Source organism: Primulina eburnea, chromosome 3 (assembly GCF_022965805.1).
Source record: "Primulina eburnea isolate SZY01 chromosome 3, ASM2296580v1, whole genome shotgun sequence".
NCBI lineage: Eukaryota > Viridiplantae > Streptophyta > Magnoliopsida > Lamiales > Gesneriaceae > Primulina > Primulina eburnea.
The window spans coordinates 31592073-31610891 of record NC_133103.1 but is presented as its reverse complement, the minus strand read 5'-3'; the positions used below and the strand labels follow the sequence as shown (position 1 = coordinate 31610891).

The window sequence follows — 18819 nt, the reverse complement described above, 5'->3', positions numbered from 1 at the left end:
TTATAAATAGAGGAACTCCCACACAATTCAAGATAGGCTCTCATTTTTTATAAAAGTTCTTTAGTTCTCTGAGTTTTCTTTAACCTGCTTACTGACTTGAGAGTCGGAGTGTCTACGTCGAGAACCCTCCCGAGGCCCACTTGATGAGTGTTCGTTACGCATGTGACGCCCCGCAAATTAATTGTGTATTGTCTACATGGATCCGTTTATCAGTCAGGCGAGCCCATTTACGGGCCAAGTTGACCAGTTTACTAACCAGTCGGATCTCACATACGCAGTCTACTCGACTCATTTATCTTAACTGCATCAATACACTTGTGTTGCTGGCTTTGTATTTCGAAATCCATATATTTGAATTCTTGAAATGGAGATTTTCATTTGAGTTGGTTTAGAATGTCATGATTTTAGGTACTGTCGTTTTTAGACCTATCTGGATGATATTTGGCTGAATCTGTTTGTCGAATACTGATTGCATAGCGTAAAGGAAATTTTTTTCGTTTATTACTCCCAAGTAGGCCTATGTGTTAATTTTCAGTAATATTGATGATTTTGTACGATGAATAAATTCAGTCACCTTTACATTTTGTGTATGCAACTTAACCAGATTGAATTCGTTTTTGCATGGCGTTTAACATATGCTTGCAGTCGTTTCTTAATACATTTGGTCTCATGGTTTTTCTTTCATCAAACCATTGGAAAAAAGGAAAAAAAATGCAGCTCTTTTAGTATAATTTGAACTCTTGTGAATTCTTTAAAGTGGAAAGTTATATACCGTCGATGGTAAAGAAGCTTGAAAACTGCATGCAGTTTATCTCTTGAATCAGCTAAAGAGTTTGCTATGCAATATGGCCCAAAATTTTGGTGAGCATCTTTCCTGCTCAATTTTTCTTCATGGGTTTTGATCATATATGGATTCCGAATGTAAGCCAAAGGAATCTTCATTTCCTCGAACAGTAAGTGATTTTTCACTTTCTGAAAAATTCCGCTGCCCCACCTGAAAGATGATGTTCCACCTTAGACTCACCAAGAGAGGTAATTATCGATTGCACCGTGATTTTAGTAATATAAATCACACAAATCTGTGAGAAACAGGATAATTCCATCTGAGACACATGCACGTATACAAAGAGAGCGAGATTGAGCCTCACGATAAATGCTTTACGCGGAATGTATGTAGGGTAGGAATCTAATCAAAGCCCTGCCACCAAAGGGTCATGTTGGATCTGCGAACAAGATTCCATCTAAAGTTTGCTTCATATTTCAGTAAAGCATGCTGCATATTCTGTTGTTGGTCAGAACCTATTGCTTGAGATAGAACGGAGTAAACCAATTCAATTGTACATAGATGAATCAGCCAATATAGCATTCATACAGTTCACGGCTCCGACATAACCAATCTTGTTAGTTAAAAATCGGACCAAAAAGCTCCAAATTGAAACATTGGGGCAGATCTCTTCATTTATCATCCTGTGAAGATAAATAAAGGCTTCTTCGATTCCAACCTGCTCACTAACCCCACGCACCAGACTGGTATAGGTAATTATATCGGGATTCAAGCCTATGTGGCACATAGAACCCAGAAGTTGAATGGCATATTCAACGTTACCATGTGTAGAATAGGCATGGATTAGCATATTTAATGTAAAAGCATCAGGCTTAATTCCTCGGATAATCATTTTCCCAAAAAGCTTATGTGCCTCCTCAAGTTTACCTGAAGAGCTCAAACCATGAATGATAGTATTGTACGTCACTACGTTAAATTCAATTCCCAATTCTTCCATCTCTCTGACAAGTTCAAATGCAAGCTCGATATTTTTAACTTTAAATAAACCGTTCAATATCTCATTGTAAGTGGTAACATCAGAAACGCAACCGTGTTTCCCCATTTCATCAAACAATTCCATAGCCCAATCAACTCTATCTTGAACACACAAACCCTTGATAAAAGCATTGAATGTAATTGTATTTGGTGGGCACTTATGAGTTGACATCTGCTTAAGGAGGGTATAAGCATGGCCAAACATGGAATTTCTGCATAGGAGATCTATCATACATGTATAAGCTAAGGCATTTGGACAAACACCGAGAGATATCATCTTGTTCCACATTTTGGATGCGCCAATTAAATTCCCGGATTTGGCAAAGCCATCAATTAGTGTAGTATATGTTACTATATTTGGAAGGAATAAATTTCTCTCCATTTGATTAAGAAGAGATAAAGCATCATCCATTTTTCCAGCCAAGCAGAGGCCATGCATCAGTGTGTTGTATGTGACCTGATTCGGCAAAACTCCATCTTCAAACATTTGCCATAAAAGTTTAAGAGCTTCAGGAAATCTACCTTTTGAGGAAAACCCTTTTATCATAGAAGTAAAAGTGCAGGTATTGGGATTACATCCTTGCACGAACATTTTGGCCAAAACGGCAAGGGAGAATTCAATGTATCCCGAATCAACAAGAGAATTCAAGATTGTAGTGTATGTGATGACATTTGGACTAATTCTCTTTTCCATCATCACATCTAACAACTCAAATGCTTCTCTAAAGTTTCCCTCTGCACAGCAACCATTAATCAAAGCATTATACACAGACACACTTGGGATGAATTTTAAAACCAAGTCCCGTGCCTCGTTCAGCCTTCCCGACTTGCACAAAAACGATATTATAGTTGTATAGCTGACTTTATCAGGTTCACACCCCTTATTGGACATTTCTTCAAGCAAACTGCGGGCGCCACTCAGACTGTTGTTCTTACACAACGCCTTCAAAAGAATATTATATGTATATACATTCGGCTCCAACCCATCTTTCTTCATGTTATTGTAAATAGGAATGATCTTATTTAACCTATTCTCACTAAGCAATGCATCCAAAAGATGATTATATAACCTAACAGTTGGTGCACACCCAAATTCACTTATTCTATAAAACGTTTTCAAAGCTTGCTCAGCGACCCCGGCATGCTTGTAAGAGTTAATCACACTAATGAATGCATCTTCTGAACAACCTATCCCCTCTAACTTCATCTGATGCAAAAGGTACTGCACAGCATCAATTTCACCCTCACACCCGAGCTTCTTGATCATCATTTGATATGTTGATCGGGTGTGCATGAAAGACCTCGAATTAGCTAAAGATTTAAAATACTCCAATGCCAGTATAATGTCTTTTTCATTCTTCAATCTCTTCAACACTTGAGAATCTTTAAGCAATACCGGTTCTTTACCACTTACTTCATTCTGAGGCATGAAATTGAATACTGGGTTCGTGCTGAGCACAAACTGGATTGAACGCTTGGGCACTTTCAACAATAAAGAACACCCTTCCTTCAAATACATGATCACCCAATAAAAGTAGGATACAACATTCAATCTTCAAACAGAAAACTTCTATCAAGGGAACACGAATGTCAAAAACATGAAATAGGCGAACAACAAAACGGGAGCGGAATCATTACGGCGAGGGTTCTGAGAAGTGAGATTTAGCTGAATAATTCAGCACCTACGGGCAAATATCAATGGAGATTGACCATGACTCACTACTTGGTTAAAAATTACCTCGAATAGGACAGAAATTGGATGGATTATCCGCACCCCTGTTCGAAATCTGGATTTTGCGATCCATTGGTTAACCTTGAAATAAATGTAATTCATCCGGGTTCTGGACGAGGCAATTAATGGGCGATATTGGGCCTGACCCTCCAGTTAAAGAGAAACCTATTTATTTGGACTTCAAACATTTGGCCCACAAAACAATGTACATTACGGAACCGTGAGATTAAAAAAAAAAAAACAAAAAAAACCACAAAACGTTAAATTTGTCCAATCACATAAAAGGCTAATCTTTTATAGAATGTCAGATTTTATTCCCCATTCATTAATATGATCCAAAATTAATTCATTTTATTACTATCATTAAATATCAACCATACTATTTATTGGTCCTTTAAATGTAATTTATTCCATTTTTCTTATTTATTTAAAAATAGCATTATTTGATATATTCAATCTGAATCAGCTCTTTTGTGATATTTGACCTTTTTTAACCATGGTTGAAACGTCAACTACTCGTTTTTCTTAAAAATACTAGAATTTTTTTTTACATTAGATCTCGGTCGAGTACATACACATATATTTAAAATATTTTTGACGTCATTTTAAAAATAAATCAACCAACTATATTTGAAAATTCAAAGGAAAGAGTTTAAAACATCAAAACCGTCAAACGTTTGTCAACCCTAACTTAACAATATTCCAAAATAAAGCTAACTCTAACAACCACTCAAAAACATAATAAAAGTCGTAAAAATCTTTAACATAAACTTAAAATCAAAACTGCGGAAAAACTAGTGCTGGTCCTCGGGTTATGTGCACCTTCAGTCCAGTAAGATCAACCATCAAGGCCCTCAACAACATCAACATCATGCTCACCTGCATCGATCACAACTAGTGAGTCTATTGACTCAGCAAACCATAACCATCTATAATAGCAAATAATACGTATACAATCACATACAACCGTGAAAATATTTTTACTTAAAATAACATTTCATAAACATGGATAAACCTAAACATTTTCATATAAGCATATACATATTCATTTTCATCATATACATGTACGTTTTCCTTTCGTGAATTCAGATCATTAATTGTGGTTTTCGTATTAGCTGAAGGTCGATGGATCCATCTACGTATTACCACAGTACTGGGCGGCAGGGACATCAGTGACACTTTCACCTGTCAACTGAGCATTGACCTTGCATATCATCGTATCATCATAATCGTATTATCGTATTAGTTACAATTATTTCACTTCCTTCAACATTTCATAATTTCATCACTTTATAAAAATTAAATATGCATAAATCATTTTTCTTTTAAACCAAACATGAAACAAATCTTTTAGCATTAACGTTATATCATAAAATTTCATAAACATATAAAATAAAAAATTTAACATATATTACAGCATTCGGGGCACTGCCATAACGTTTTCTATTCTTCAGATGTAAAATGATCGTTTGACCTCTAGGCGTAGCATTCCTCGATTTTGAATTTTTCTTGCTTTTATTGACTCTAGACCATCCCAAATAATTACTTAAGCTTAAATTAAATTTCTCATATTTTTATTTAGCTTAAATTTGAGGATTTCTAATTATTTATTAGCTATTAATTCGTAGAACGTTTCAACTCCGATTTAATTCAAACTTTAATATAAATTTTTCAAATTTTAAACATAGACTTTTTATATTTAAATTTTAACGTCCGAAAAACCAAACATACGTAAACCACATGCATGCACAAAATTTGATAGGATCGGTTAAGGGTGAAAGAGTGTTTAGAATAGGGGTTGAATAAAAAATCACAATTTTCAAAACCTTTTTGAATGATGAGTTATTTTAGTGATAAACTGATACTTGGGAATCTTGTAAGTCAATATCAATCAGTTAACAAGTAGTTGTGCGGAAATAAACTGACTGATAGATAGAATAAAAACTGAAATAATAAGACACATGATTTTATGGATGTTCGGAGATTTCAAACACTCCTACGTCACCCCTTCTATATCAAGGATAGGATATACACTAAAATACTTTGATTGATACAAACTGATAGGATCGGTTATTGACTAAGGAGTGTTTAGAAGGGGGGGGTTGAATAAACACTTCTATGAATTTAAAAGTTCTTTGAAAAAGATAGTTCAGTTTTATTACAAACTGAACTAAATATCCCGTCGGTCAATAACAATCAGTTAAACTGAATAAGCAGTTGCGGAAAATAAACTGATTGAAAGATAGAATATCTAACTGAAAATGAAAGACTGCAGTAAAGACAACACAATATGTTTCTGGATGTTCGGAGATTTGAATAACTCCTACGTCACCCCTTCTATCTCAAGGATAGGATATTCACTAAAAGACTTTGATCGAGTACAACACTTGTACAGACCCACTTCAGTTAGGACTTATCTATTGCCTAAACTGAAACTCTTAGTATAATACAATGATCTCTCTAAAGTAACTGAACTTTAGCACTTGTTGAATTATCAATATTACAGAGTGCTAGTTTGCTCAACTTGTAGCCTTGATTGCTACGAATAAGTCTAATAAGAGTGAACTGAGATTTTGACAGAGTAATAGCAAGTTTGAAATTGATAGATCGTTGTTTTTCTTCAACTGCTCTTTTGTCATATTTATAGACTTGTCTTTCAACGGTAACTTTGAATTTATGTATCCGTTGATTGCTTCTTCAATATTCCTTTGGGCAATGTTCTCTTCATTTATTGTGATACGGCGTCTTAAATGCAATAGCCGAAACACATTGTTCTATGTTGTAGTGATCGAGGTGCGACTTTCCATATTCAGTTGCTGATATGATCTTTCCCGAGGTATCTTCAGTTGAGAGATTTTAATATTTTCGGCTGAATGTTTTAACTGATCAGTTCTCAACTGATCAGTTTGTGTTAACTGATTTCAGTTGATAAGTCCAGCTGCCGAAACAGCTGCCGAATTTGCTTTCGCGTATTAGATGATTTAATCGATTGATTTATGTTTTTGTCAAACTCTAGAATTTAGTTTCCAACAATTTCTCCCTTTATGGTGTTTGACAAAACCAAGAGATTTAACTCAGCTCTTTGTTGAAAATAGATTACGCAACTGAATCATAGAATAGCTGGGTTCCTTGTAGATAATATAAAGTCTGAGAAAATGATATCAGTTGATAATAATAATCTGATTAATTCTTCAACTAATTCTTCAGCACAACTGAATCATAAAATAACTGGACAAATGATATAATGATATCAGTTGATAATAATAATCTGATTTATTCTTCAACTAATTATTCAGCTCAACTGAATCATAAAATAACTGGACAAATGATATCAGTTGCTTCAGCTGCTTTCCCCCTTTTTGTCAAATACCTCCATTCTGTCTGAGAGCTTTCTAACATCGATGGATAGAAGTTTTACATCTGAGGAGATACTTGTGGCTATAGTGGTGAAAGAAGTCTGCAGTAATTCTATCTTCTTTGAAACAGAGGTTTCCAGTCGCCCAATTCTTTGACTGTTTACATCCTGATTTGTAGAGAAAGAGTTGATGAGTCCCTTCTTCATATCTGTTACAGTTTGGATAAGAGAGTCCATATTGGCTTGAAGTTTATTCATTTTCTCTAAGTTGGATGCATGTGAATGGTCCAGCTTTAGAGTGTGAGATAGTTGTGTGTTCTGAATTTTGGAGATGGTAGAGATCATTTGCTCCATATTATTCTGTAGGCGCTGAACTTCTTCCAAGATAAGTGCAACATCTGAAGAAGATGAAGGAGGAGACTGATAAGATGTTCCTTGTTCTTTAGAGATGTGCTCAAAAATGACCAAAGTTTGATCAGTTGAGACTGATTCAATAACATTTTGAACTGAAATATCAGTTTCAGTTATTTCTCCTTGAACTGGAATATCATCAGCAGTGATTTCATCTAAATCCTGAGGTGATGAAGAAGGGTTCTGTTCAGCAGATGATAAAAGCACTGAAGTTGGTGCCTCTTCAGGATGATTGATTAAAGTGTCTGGCTCATTAGTGGGGTGAACCGGATCATTAGATAGATCAGGTTGTACAGATTCAATAGTGACCTCCGGATTGATTTGATCAGCAGAGTGATCAACTGTGGAAAATTCCTGAACAACTGACTGAATAACTTCATCAATGTTTCCCAATTTCAGCTCAGCCTCAGAATACATCTTAGGAATATTAGTTGTAGGTGCTGTGTCGGATGAAGATGGAGCAATTGATGAAATACCTTTTGGTTGAGATGAAGAATCAGCAAGATCCGTGACTGGGTTTCCAACTGAATGATCAGCTGGAGCTTCTTCAGTAATTTTTTGAGACATCTCTGGGATGATCAGCTCTTGACCCATTTCCCAGTCTTTAATTTCTGCTTGTAGTGTTATCAGATCTGTTTCCAATTGAGCATATACTGCTTTGTCGTTGAATGCTGTTGGACTAAAGGGATTAAAGTTTTGCCTGAGTTCAGCAACTATTTGCTGTAACTTTTGTTCCCGATGTAAGTTAAAGAAATATTTCTTCCTTTGCAAAGCTTGCTGAATAGAGGAGGCCTTAACTGTTTTGAGCACTAATTGTTCTAGATCAATAAATCTTTTCAACTTTGATTTATTGCGCAGTTCCTTAGCAAAAACATTAACTTTGAAATTGACCCATTTCTCAAAAACTTGGTGCTTCTCTGCTGCAAATGTATTGACTTCTTGCCAGATAAGGTCAATATGAGTCTGAATTGCATTTGAGGGCCTGGGTTCTTCTTGAAGTTTACTCTTGCCCTTTGAGTCACTTAAAATGTGTGGAATAGTTAATCCTGATGTAGTTGCGTCAATATTTTCTCTGAGTATTATTCCGGTGGGTCTGACAAATGGTAAAGAAGAGTAAGGTGAGATACTAATCAGTGGTGCTTTGACCCCTGGAAGTTTTGATGATTTGCTGGATGCAGTGATGTTTGGCAGTAATGAGGATAACGGTAACTGATCCTCAGTTAAGGATGCAACTGAAACTTCCTTTGAGAAAACATCCTGGATTGGCTGTTGAGTTCCTGTAACCATTACCTGATCAGTGGATGTGGGTTTAACATGATCAATTGATTTGGTCTTCAGTGTCCTTGGTTTCTTGACAATTTGAAGAGGTAGAGTCTTCTGACTATCAGAATCACTGAGAGTCAGTTTGCGTTTTGACTCTTTCTTCTTTGTCAAGTTCTTGGCAACTTTGACTGATTTGGGAGCAGCCTGCTCCATCCCAATTTCCTTTTTGATCTTGATGAATTTCTCAGGGGAAAGATATAATTTGGTTTTGGATGGTAGAATGTTTTTAGCATTGAATACCTTGAATCTTGTTAATCTGTCAGAATCATCAGCAATTAACCCTTGTTTTTTCAGCAGATAACTGAGCTGGACAGCAAAACCTTTGGATTGCTTAGCAGAAGAGAACATGTTCTTCAAAATAGTGAATAGAAGATGCTTCCAGTTGATTCGTCGTCCAGTCATGATTACGGTGATGAGTTGAAACTTTTCCAGAGTCAGAGCAGCAAACGACCCAGCCTTCGCCAAAAGCCCTTTGGCTACAATGTCTGCCAGCAGTTGCACTTCGTGCTTTAACTCCTTCTTTGGATCAGAAACTTTGATTTTCCTTCCATCTGCAGAGAGTAAAGTTTGCATCTCTTCGATTTGCGATGCCTGGATCTCAGAAATTTGTGCTAGCCCATAAGAAGGCAGTGAAAACAAATTTCCAAAATAATCTTCAGAGATGATCATTAGTTTGTTATTGATGGTAGCAGCAATGTTTTCATCAGAATTGATGAATCCTGTTGAATAGAAGTCGTGAAGCTCTTTGGGATAAATTTCCTGAGCGTAGAGACCCAGAAAGGGTTTTAAGCCTGCTGATTCCAGTTGCTGAAATACTTTCTTTACATCAGCGTCTGTAATGGTCATAATTGAGTTGAAGTTGATAGCCATGGCGTTCAAAAGATGTGCTGGAATCTGGTTTGCCATTTGAAAGTGTTAGAAATTCTGATATTTCTCAAGATAAAAATTAGGAGAAGTGAGAGTTCTTTAGAAAGATAAAATTCTCGTAAAGGAAAACTGAGATGAAGCGGGAAATAGTACTAATGTTTATGACTGTTTGAATTCTCGGACACGTGTCAGTCCAGTAAAATGTTGAGTAAAAATATGTGTACGTGTACTGTAATTTTGTGTGTAAAATAATGAGCGGTAAAAAATATGTACACGTTATAAACTGAAATTCATCATGAATTAGCAGACAGTCATGTCATTTGATGTGGAATATAATAGGTTTAATTATTTAACTTTGATGAGAAGATTAAGTGAATAATCAACTGAACGACCAGTTAGGGAAAACTGATTCCTTTCAGTTGAGAATTCACTAACAACTGTCTTCTCAGTTAACTTCTTAAACCTTCATTCCCCCTAAATAGATGCATTAAATAAAATAATCTTGATTAAGGAAATCCCAAGGCTTTTAATCGTCTTTTAAAGGAGTGTCATTTCATCTTCTTTGACCTGGCCTATAAATAAGAGTAGAGAAGTTAGTCACAAGCATCTGCAGAAAATACTCAAAGATGGCAGGAGCAAGTAATTCAAACGTTGATCCTTTTTCGCTGGAAGCACAGAAAGCTGCTATGGAAGACAAAGTTTTCTATGCTAGTCTTCCCTACTGGGAAGAATTACTGGAGCTCGAGCTCCTGTATAATTCAGGAAGGGTTACTTCGTTCAGGCGGATGGCCCAACTGAGAGAAGTGCAAGAGCACTTAAAGATTTCTGCAGAGGTGGATGCCTTCAAGGAAGGCCATCTCTATGAGCTGATGCTGCGCAAGGAGTTGGAGACTCTTAACAGCATTGCTTCTTCACATAGTTTCTGCAAAACTTCGTCCTCAGCACTAGCTGTTTGGATGAATATATGGATAGCTAGTGTGAAGGAAACTTATGATAATGTAATCCTTTCAAATATTTATGGATGAATAAAATATTTATTGCATCGTTTTGTTTTATTTCTTAACACAATTATTTGTTATATGATCTAATGAAATGCTAACAGTCATCAGTTTTGATAAATAAACAAATGAACTGAAAAAAAAAACTTATTTTCATAAATTGATAATGAAACAACTAATAAAATTCAAACTGTTATCAGTTGACAATGATCAACTGATATCTTAAATGTCCTCGGTAAATGTGAGAGACGCTTTAATTGACTTGTGATTCTTCAACTTCTTCAACACCTTTTTCTTATAAATGAGATGATAGTGATAAAAATTGATTCCACATCAGTTCAAAAGTATTTCAACATGTCTGATTCTGATGCATGCAGTAGCACTCACGTTCATGTGACTGATCAGTCAGCCCCTCGCTTAACTGAGATCAAAAGAAAAATGGAAAGATATGTTTTTCAAAAGGTATTGACAACCTGGGAAAAGATTTATGAACTGAAGATGGTGAGTGATAGTGGTGTCATTCCTACTCGTGCTCAGGAGGCAAGAGCACTGAAGTACCTTGCTCGTTTTGAGGTTAGGCATGTTAATGATTTGGTTGAAGACAAATTTCTTTTAGAAGCAATGCTATGGAAGAAGTGGCATGTTGTTGATAAGATCTCAAAGTCAAGGGCATTTGCTGGAGTTCGAATTAACGAGTTAAATGATTGGGTTAGGACATGGCTAGATACAGTTGGATCTATGATTTCTTCTGTACATTGGGAACGTTGGTATTCTTAGTGAAATATTATTTTCAATTTGTTGTGTTCTTATTTTTATTTTTATTTTTTTACACTTAATTTTGTTAGTGAAATTATATTACTAATAATATCTTAAGATAGATCAATTAAACCAAGAATATTTCGGAAATAAGAAAACTTAGCCTCTGGTAATGGTTTTGTGAAGATGTCTGCTGCTTGTTGTTCCGTTGAGACGTATTCTAATCTGATGTTCTTCTTCAGTGCATGATCTCTGATGAAATGATGTCTGACATCTATATGCTTAGTCCTGGAGTGAATAACTGGATTGTATGTAATAGCAATTGTACTCGTGTTGTCACAGAATATTGGTGATTCCTTTGCATCAACACCATAATCTTTCAATTGTTGCTGAATCCAAAGTAATTGGGCACAGCAGCTTCCGGCAAAAAGATATTCTGCTTCAGTTGTGGAAGTTGCTATGGATGTTTGCTTTTTACTAAACCAAGAGATCAGTCTGTCTCCAAGAAACTGACATGATCCACTTGTACTTTTCCGATCAAGCTTGCATCCTGCATAATCTGCATCTGAATAGCCAACTAAATTGAAATATGAGTCTTTAGAGTACCATAATCCAACATTTTCCGTGCCTTTAAGATATTTCAAGATACGTTTGGCAGCAGAAAAGTGTGATTGCTTAGGATTAGCTTGAAATATTGCACATATGCATACAGCAAACATAATATCAGGGCGACTAGCAGTTAGGTACAATAATGAACCTATTAAACCTCTGTATAGTGTCGTCTCAACTGATATTCCCCCTTGATCAGTGTCTAATTTAACTGATGAGCTCATTGGAGTGCTTGCTGCTGAACAAGATTCCATGCCAAATTTCTTCAGCAATTCCTTGGTATATTTGGTTTGACTGATAAATGTTCCTGAATCCAGTTGCTTCACTTGTAAACCAAGAAAGAATGTCAGCTCACCCATCATGCTCATCTCGAACTTATCCTGCATCAACTTGGAAAATTTCTTGCACAATTTGGGGTTAGTTGACCCAAAAATAATGTCATCAACGTAAATTTGAACAAGTAAGATATGATCATTTTTCGAAAATTTAAACAAAGTCTTATCAACTGATCCAACAGAAAAATCATGATCAGTTAGGAATTTTGAAAGGGTTTCATACCAAGCTCTTGGAGCTTGTTTGAGACCATATAACGCTTTGTTCAAATAATAGACATGATCAGGATAGTTATGATCGACAAAACCTGGAGTTTTTCAACGTAGACTTCTTCCTACAATTGGCCATTTAGGAATGCACTTTTCACATCCATTTGATAGACTTTAAAGTTCTTGAAGGATGCATAGGCAAGAAATATTCTGATTGCCTCCAGTCTTGCAACTGGTGCATATGTTCCATCATAATCAATTACTTCTTCTTGTCTATATCCTTGTGCCACTAGCCTTGCTTTGTTGCGCACAACTGAACCATCTTCATTCAGTTTGTTTCTGTACACCCATTTTGTTCCTATAACAGTTTTAAAAGCTGGTCTTGGAACTAAGTTCCAGACATTGTTATGAACGAACTGATTTAGCTCTTCTTGCATTGCATTAATCCAATTTGGATCAGCAAGAGCTTCGTCAGTTTTTGTTGGTTCTAATCGAGATACAAAAGCTGAATGAGTAAATAGATTGAGCATCTGATTTCTTGTTCTTACTGGATCAGATGGGTTACCTATTACCAGTTCTGGAGGGTGTGATTTCTTCCATCTAAGTTCAGCATTTGTTCCTACACTGTCAGCAAATTCTTCGTTAGGTAACTGAATGTTCTCAGTTTCAGTTGGAGCTAATTCAGTTGTTAACTGATTCACATTAGTTTGCTCCACTAAATGATTGTCAAGATTTGCTTCTAATTCAGCTGGTTGATCCAATATCTCAGGTTCAGATGTATGAAGGATATTTTGATTATTACGACTTTCGTCTGAGTCATCATCTTCCAGACTGATATCTGTAAATTGATCAGCTAGCTCAACTTGATCAGTTGGCTTATTAATTAGTGCCGTTTCATCAAAATCAACATGTGCAGATTCTTCAACATTTAAGGTTTTCTTATTAAATACTCTGTAAGCTATGCTAACTGATGAATATCCAAGGAAAATTCCTTCTGCAGATCTTGCATCAAAAGCTTTTAAATAATTTTTACCATTATCATGAATGAAGCATTTACAGCCAAATATTTTGAAGTAAGTGATTATGCTTTTTCTTCCATGCCAGATCTCATATGGTGTTTTCATGTGGTTCTTATTAATCATCGATCTGTTCTGAGTATAGCATGCAGTGTTTACTGCTTCTGCCCAAAATCTTTGAGAAATACCAGAATCAGCAAGCATTGTTCTAGCAGCTTCTTTAAGAGTCCGATTTCTTCTCTCAGCTACACTGTTTTGCTGAGGTGTTCTTGCTGCTGAGAGCTCATGCTTGATTCCAGTATTTTCTAAAAAGCTTGAAAGTGTTTGATTGATGAATTCAGTTCCTCGATCAGATCTGATTCGATCAATTCCAACTGATTTTTCATTTAAAAGTCTTTTGAAGAGTTTAATCAGTTGTGCAGTCGTATGGTCTTTGGATTTGAGAAATATAACCCAAGTAAATCTTGAAAAGTCATCTACGACCACCAAGGTGTATTTCATTCCCCCTAAGCTCATGACTGGTATTGGACCAAAGAGATCCATGTGCAATAATTCTAAGCATCGGGATGAAGATTTACAGCCTTTGTTTTTGAAAGAGGATCGTACTTGTTTTCCATACTGACATGCTGAGCAAAGTTTTTCTTTTGAAAAATTTATTTTGGGCAAACCAGTTACAAGTTCATGCTTACTCAGATAGGCAAGGGATTTAAAATTTAAATGATTTAACCTTTTATGCCACAACCAGTTTTGAGATGATTTAGATGCAATAAAGCATACTGGTGTATAAGGTTGATCATTCCAGCTGACTTTGTAAGTGTTTCCACACCTTTTGCCAGTTAGAATAATCTCTTCAGTTGAGTTTTTGACTGAACAGGAGTGTTTGTCAAACTGAACTGAGAATCCATTATCGCATAACTGACTAATACTTATCAGATTATACTTGAGATTCTCGACTAATAAAACATCATTAATGGTGAAGTTACCATGGATAAGCTTACCCTTACCCACAGTTTTACCTTTGGAATTATCCCCAAAACTGATGTTTGGACCAGTGTATTTGACCAGTTGAGATAATAAATTTGAATCTCCTGTCATATGTCGTGAACATCCACTGTCCAAATACCATATTGATCCAATGCTTGTACCTATTTTCTGCAATTAAACACAAAATAAGATTTTGGTACCTTTTTTTTTTATTTGGGTCCAAAGTTGATTAGTCCTTTAGGAATCCAGACTTGAATCAGTCTAACTGACCGTCCTGTTGCTGTATTCCATATGATCCTTCCTTGTCTGTTTGTGCTTGGTGTATGGTGTGTGGATGATACAACATGTATTTTGCCCTTTTTCAACTGATTGTTCAACCGATATCTTTTTTGAACTGGCTTACTGTTGTAGTAGTTTGAGTAGCCATTTGAATATTTTCTGCTAAGAGTTTTTAGTTGCTGACTCCATGAGTCAGTCTTACTTTTTGGATTATACCCAATCCCACATCTCTTTCCTTTATTCATATTCTGAGATGGTTGTACAATCAGTTTACTCGACTCTGCTTGTTCTTGTACCATAACTGATTTTACAAAGTGAATATATTTCCCTTTGTTCATATTCAGTTTTGGTTGAGTATCTTGGGAATACGAATCATCTTTACTACAGAATCCTAAACCAGTTTTATCTTCAACTGATTTATGAGAATTCTGTATATTAGTTAAAGCTTTAGATGATTTGTTCCAAGCCTGAATAAGCTCATTGTGCTTTGAATTTTCAAGCAACAATTTTTGAATCATTAATTGATCCCTGCTTCTTTCATTTCTGAGTTCAGCAATCTCCCTTTTCAGACTCAACATATCAACTGATTAATCAGTTTTTGTCTTATTGTCTTTGGGATCATCTTGCTTTGCTCTGATTTTTTCAAATGATAAGGCAAGCTTTTGATACTCACTGACCATGTCATGAAGAGTTGATATGAGTTCTTCTCTTGTAAAATCAGTTGAACTAAAATCAAATACCTGCTGATAGTTTGATTGATCTTCTATGTTATCAGCCATCAGACATTTTACTTCTTCTTCATCCTCACTAGAACTGTAAGAACTTTCTGGTTCTGACTCTTCGCTGTCAGTTTCTGCCCATTTGGCTTTGCTATCTTCAGCTAGGAGTACTTCATGTTTCTTTCTGTAAGGCTTCTTGTCGTCCTTAGATCTCTTCTTATGCTCATACACTTTCTTCTTTCTTTCAGTTGAGACTTGATTGTCCTTTTTCGGCTTGAGACAGTTAGCAATAAAGTGACCAGATTTGCCACAATTGTAACATACATTAGACTCTTCTCTAGAGTTGTTTATTTGATAATTCTTCTGAAAATTTCCTTGATTTTTCCTCATGAATCTTCCAAATTTCTTAATAAATAGTGACATAGCATCATTGCTCAGTTGATCAGCAGCTTTCTCAACTGAATCAGTTGGTTCACTTCTAACAGCAGTCAAGGCAGTAGTTGCTGCTGGGGTAGATGGTTCCCCTTCTCGAGTTTGAAGTTCAAACTCATATGCTTTCAGGTCAGCAAATAAATCATGAAGTTCAACTTTGTTCAGATCTTTTGATTCCCTCATTGCCATAGTTTTGACATCCCATTCTTTGGGAAGTCCTCTGATTACTTTCAACGCTACTTCTTTATTTGTATACACTTTTCCAAGTGCATTCAGTTCGTTGATGATACAGCTGGTTCTTTCATCATATTCGTGCATTGTTTCTCCAATCTTCATTCTGATGTTGTCGAACTTCTGCACAGCAACTGAAAGTTTGTTTTCCTTGGTTTGTTCATTGCCTTCGCAAAGTTGAATTAACTTCTCCCAAATTTCTTTGGCGGTTTTGCACATTTTGATTTTACTGAACGTTACTTTGTCCAGTGTCTTATACAATATGTCTTTTGCAACATTGTCTAGATTTGCCTTTCTCTTGTCCTCAGTAGTCCACTCATCTCTGGGCTTTTCAATTCGGTGAGGTGCCCCTTCAGTAATAGCAACAGCTGTGTTTGCTTTCAAAATCTTCATGGGTCCGTCGGTTATAACGTACCACATGTCATCGTCTTGTGCAGCTAGATGAGCCTGCATTCTTATTTTCCAATCATCGAAATCTTCTTTGGAGAACATAGGAATCTTATTGAATGAGGACATAGTGATCAGATTGAGTATAGATAGTCTTTGATAGGATATGCCTTGCTCTGATACCACTTGATAGGATCGGTTATTGACTAAGGAGTGTTTAGAAGGGGGGGTTGAATAAACACTTCTATGAATTTAAAAGTTCTTTGAAAAAGATAGTTCAGTTTTATTACAAACTGAACTAAATATCCCGTCGGTCAATAACAATCAGTTAAACTGAATAAGCAGTTGCGGAAAATAAACTGATTGAAAGATAGAATATCTAACTGAAAATGAAAGGCTGCAGTAAAGACAACACAATATGTTTCTGGATGTTCGGAGATTTGAATAACTCCTACGTCACCCCTTCTATCTCAAGGATAGGATATTCGCTAAAAGACTTTGATCGAGTACAACACTTGTACAGACCCACTTCAGTTAGGACTTATCTATTGCCTAAACTGAAACTCTTAGTATAATACAATGATCTCTGTAAGTAACTGAACTTTAGCACTTGTTGAATTATCAATATTACAGAGTGCTAGTTTGCTCAACTTGTAGCCTTGATTGCTACGAATAAGTCTAATAAGAGTGAACTGAGATTTTGACAGAGTAATAGCAAGTTTGAAATTGATAGATCGTTGTTTTTCTTCAACTGCTCTTTTGTCATATTTATAAACTTGTCTTTCAACGGTAACTTTGAATTTATGTATCCGTTGATTGCTTCTTCAATATTCCTTTGGGCAATGTTCTCTTCATTGATTGTGATACGGCGTCTTAAATGCAATAGCCGAAACACATTGTTCTATGTTGTAGTGATCGAGGTGCGACTTTCCATATTCAGTTGCTGATATGATCTTTCCCGAGGTATCTTCAGTTGAGAGATTTTAATATTTTCGGCTGAATGTTTTAACTGATCAGTTCTCAACTGATCAGTTTGTGTTAATTGATTTCAGTTGATAAGTCCAGCTGCCGAAATAGCTGCCGAATTTGCTTTCGCGTATTAGATGATTTAATCGATTGATTTATGTTTTTGTCAAACTCCAGAATTTAGTTTCCAACACAAACACTTATACATGCCCACTTCAGTTTTGGACTTAACAATGCCAAAATGAAACTCTTAGTTACAAACTTGTTTTCAGAACTCAATAGAACTGAATAAATCTTACACAACTGATCTCTTCTAGATCGAGTAATACAGTTTGTGTTGAAAACTCGAATTATAGCCTAGCAGCTATGAATTTATACAATAAGCGTGAGATTTTCTGTTTACAAAAATTTCAGCAGAGGAACTGAATAGATTTCAGGTGCTAAAGAATTCGGATTTTCAGTGATTCAGTAGTTCGAGAGTTGTCTTCAGTTGCTCTTCTCTGTTATTTATAGCTTCCCTCCAACGGTAATATTAAATACAATTTGAACATTTCTATCTGTTGCATGCCACGTCAACATTCTTCTGACAGTCGTACACTGCAGCTTTTCTGTAATGCGGCGATCTCACTACTTGTTGCAGTCAGCTTTTGTCGGTTGAATGTCTTAACCGATGATGTGTATAGTTGAGGGATAAGCTGATAGAATGTAGTTGAGAAGTTCACAACTGTTTGTAGTAACTGATCATTTCCAACTGATCAGTTAGTTGTCTGAGTAGTTCAGTTGCTAGTAGTTGCCTTAAAAAATATGCGTGTTTTTCTTCAGTTAATGGCAACATGTTTCAGATCAGTTAGACGCTCAGTTTTTCAAACATCCGAAATTCATTTTCCAATAATTTTCTTTTTTTAGGTGTTTGACAAAACTTGGAAATTAAGAACTGCTATTGATCAACTGAACTCATTGTAGATAGAATAACTCTTTCAATGTACAGATTCTTACAAAGAATAAAAGAATGAAGGAATGAAATAATCTTCAAATAATCTGAATAAAATAATCTTCTATTTCATCTTTATCAACTTCGAAGATTTCTTTACTGATCTTTTCTTTGTTCTTGTTCTTCTTCTTTTTTGTCAAACTCATCAACCATTTTCGATAAGATTCGCACATCTGACGAGATATTAGACACCACATTCAATAGTATATCTTGCAGTAAATCCATTCTTTTGGACATAGTGCTTTCCAGAAAGTCAAGGCGTCTTGTAACCAAAGCTTGAGTCTGGAAATGAGCTTCAGCTGACACTCTGTCTTTCCGTAGTTCGTCCATTTGAAGGAATAATGAAGTGACGTCCTTTTGAATTTGCTACAATTTTCTCATGGTATTGTCCTTTATAATCAA

At 35.8% G+C, this 18819-nt stretch overlaps 1 protein-coding gene across 2 annotated transcripts; it reads right to left on the bottom strand.

The window, feature by feature from the left end:
* Window positions 1-589: 589 nt before the first annotated feature.
* LOC140827523 (uncharacterized) lies at window positions 590-3677 on the bottom strand. 2 transcript variants are annotated; one of them, XR_012116984.1, is made up of 3 exons: window positions 3558-3677; window positions 1149-3326; window positions 590-994 (listed from the first exon to the last, which is right to left on the bottom strand). XR_012116984.1 is itself a non-coding variant. In XM_073190205.1 (1 exon), the coding sequence occupies exon 1, from the start codon at window positions 3336-3338 to the stop codon at window positions 1332-1334; it is 2007 nt and encodes a 668-aa protein (XP_073046306.1). In that variant the 5' UTR covers window positions 3339-3670; the 3' UTR covers window positions 1083-1331. The 2 variants fall into 2 exon arrangements, 1 of the variants encoding a protein (XP_073046306.1); XM_073190205.1 differs by lacking the exon at window positions 590-994 and having other exon boundaries at window positions 1083-3670.
* Window positions 3678-18819: the final 15142 nt, after the last annotated feature.

Bases quoted from the DNA above. Each gene is read 5' to 3' on its own strand.
- LOC140827523 (XM_073190205.1), bottom strand. From the start codon at position 3,338: ATGTATTTGAAGGAAGGGTGTTCTTTATTGTTGAAAGTGCCCAAGCGT.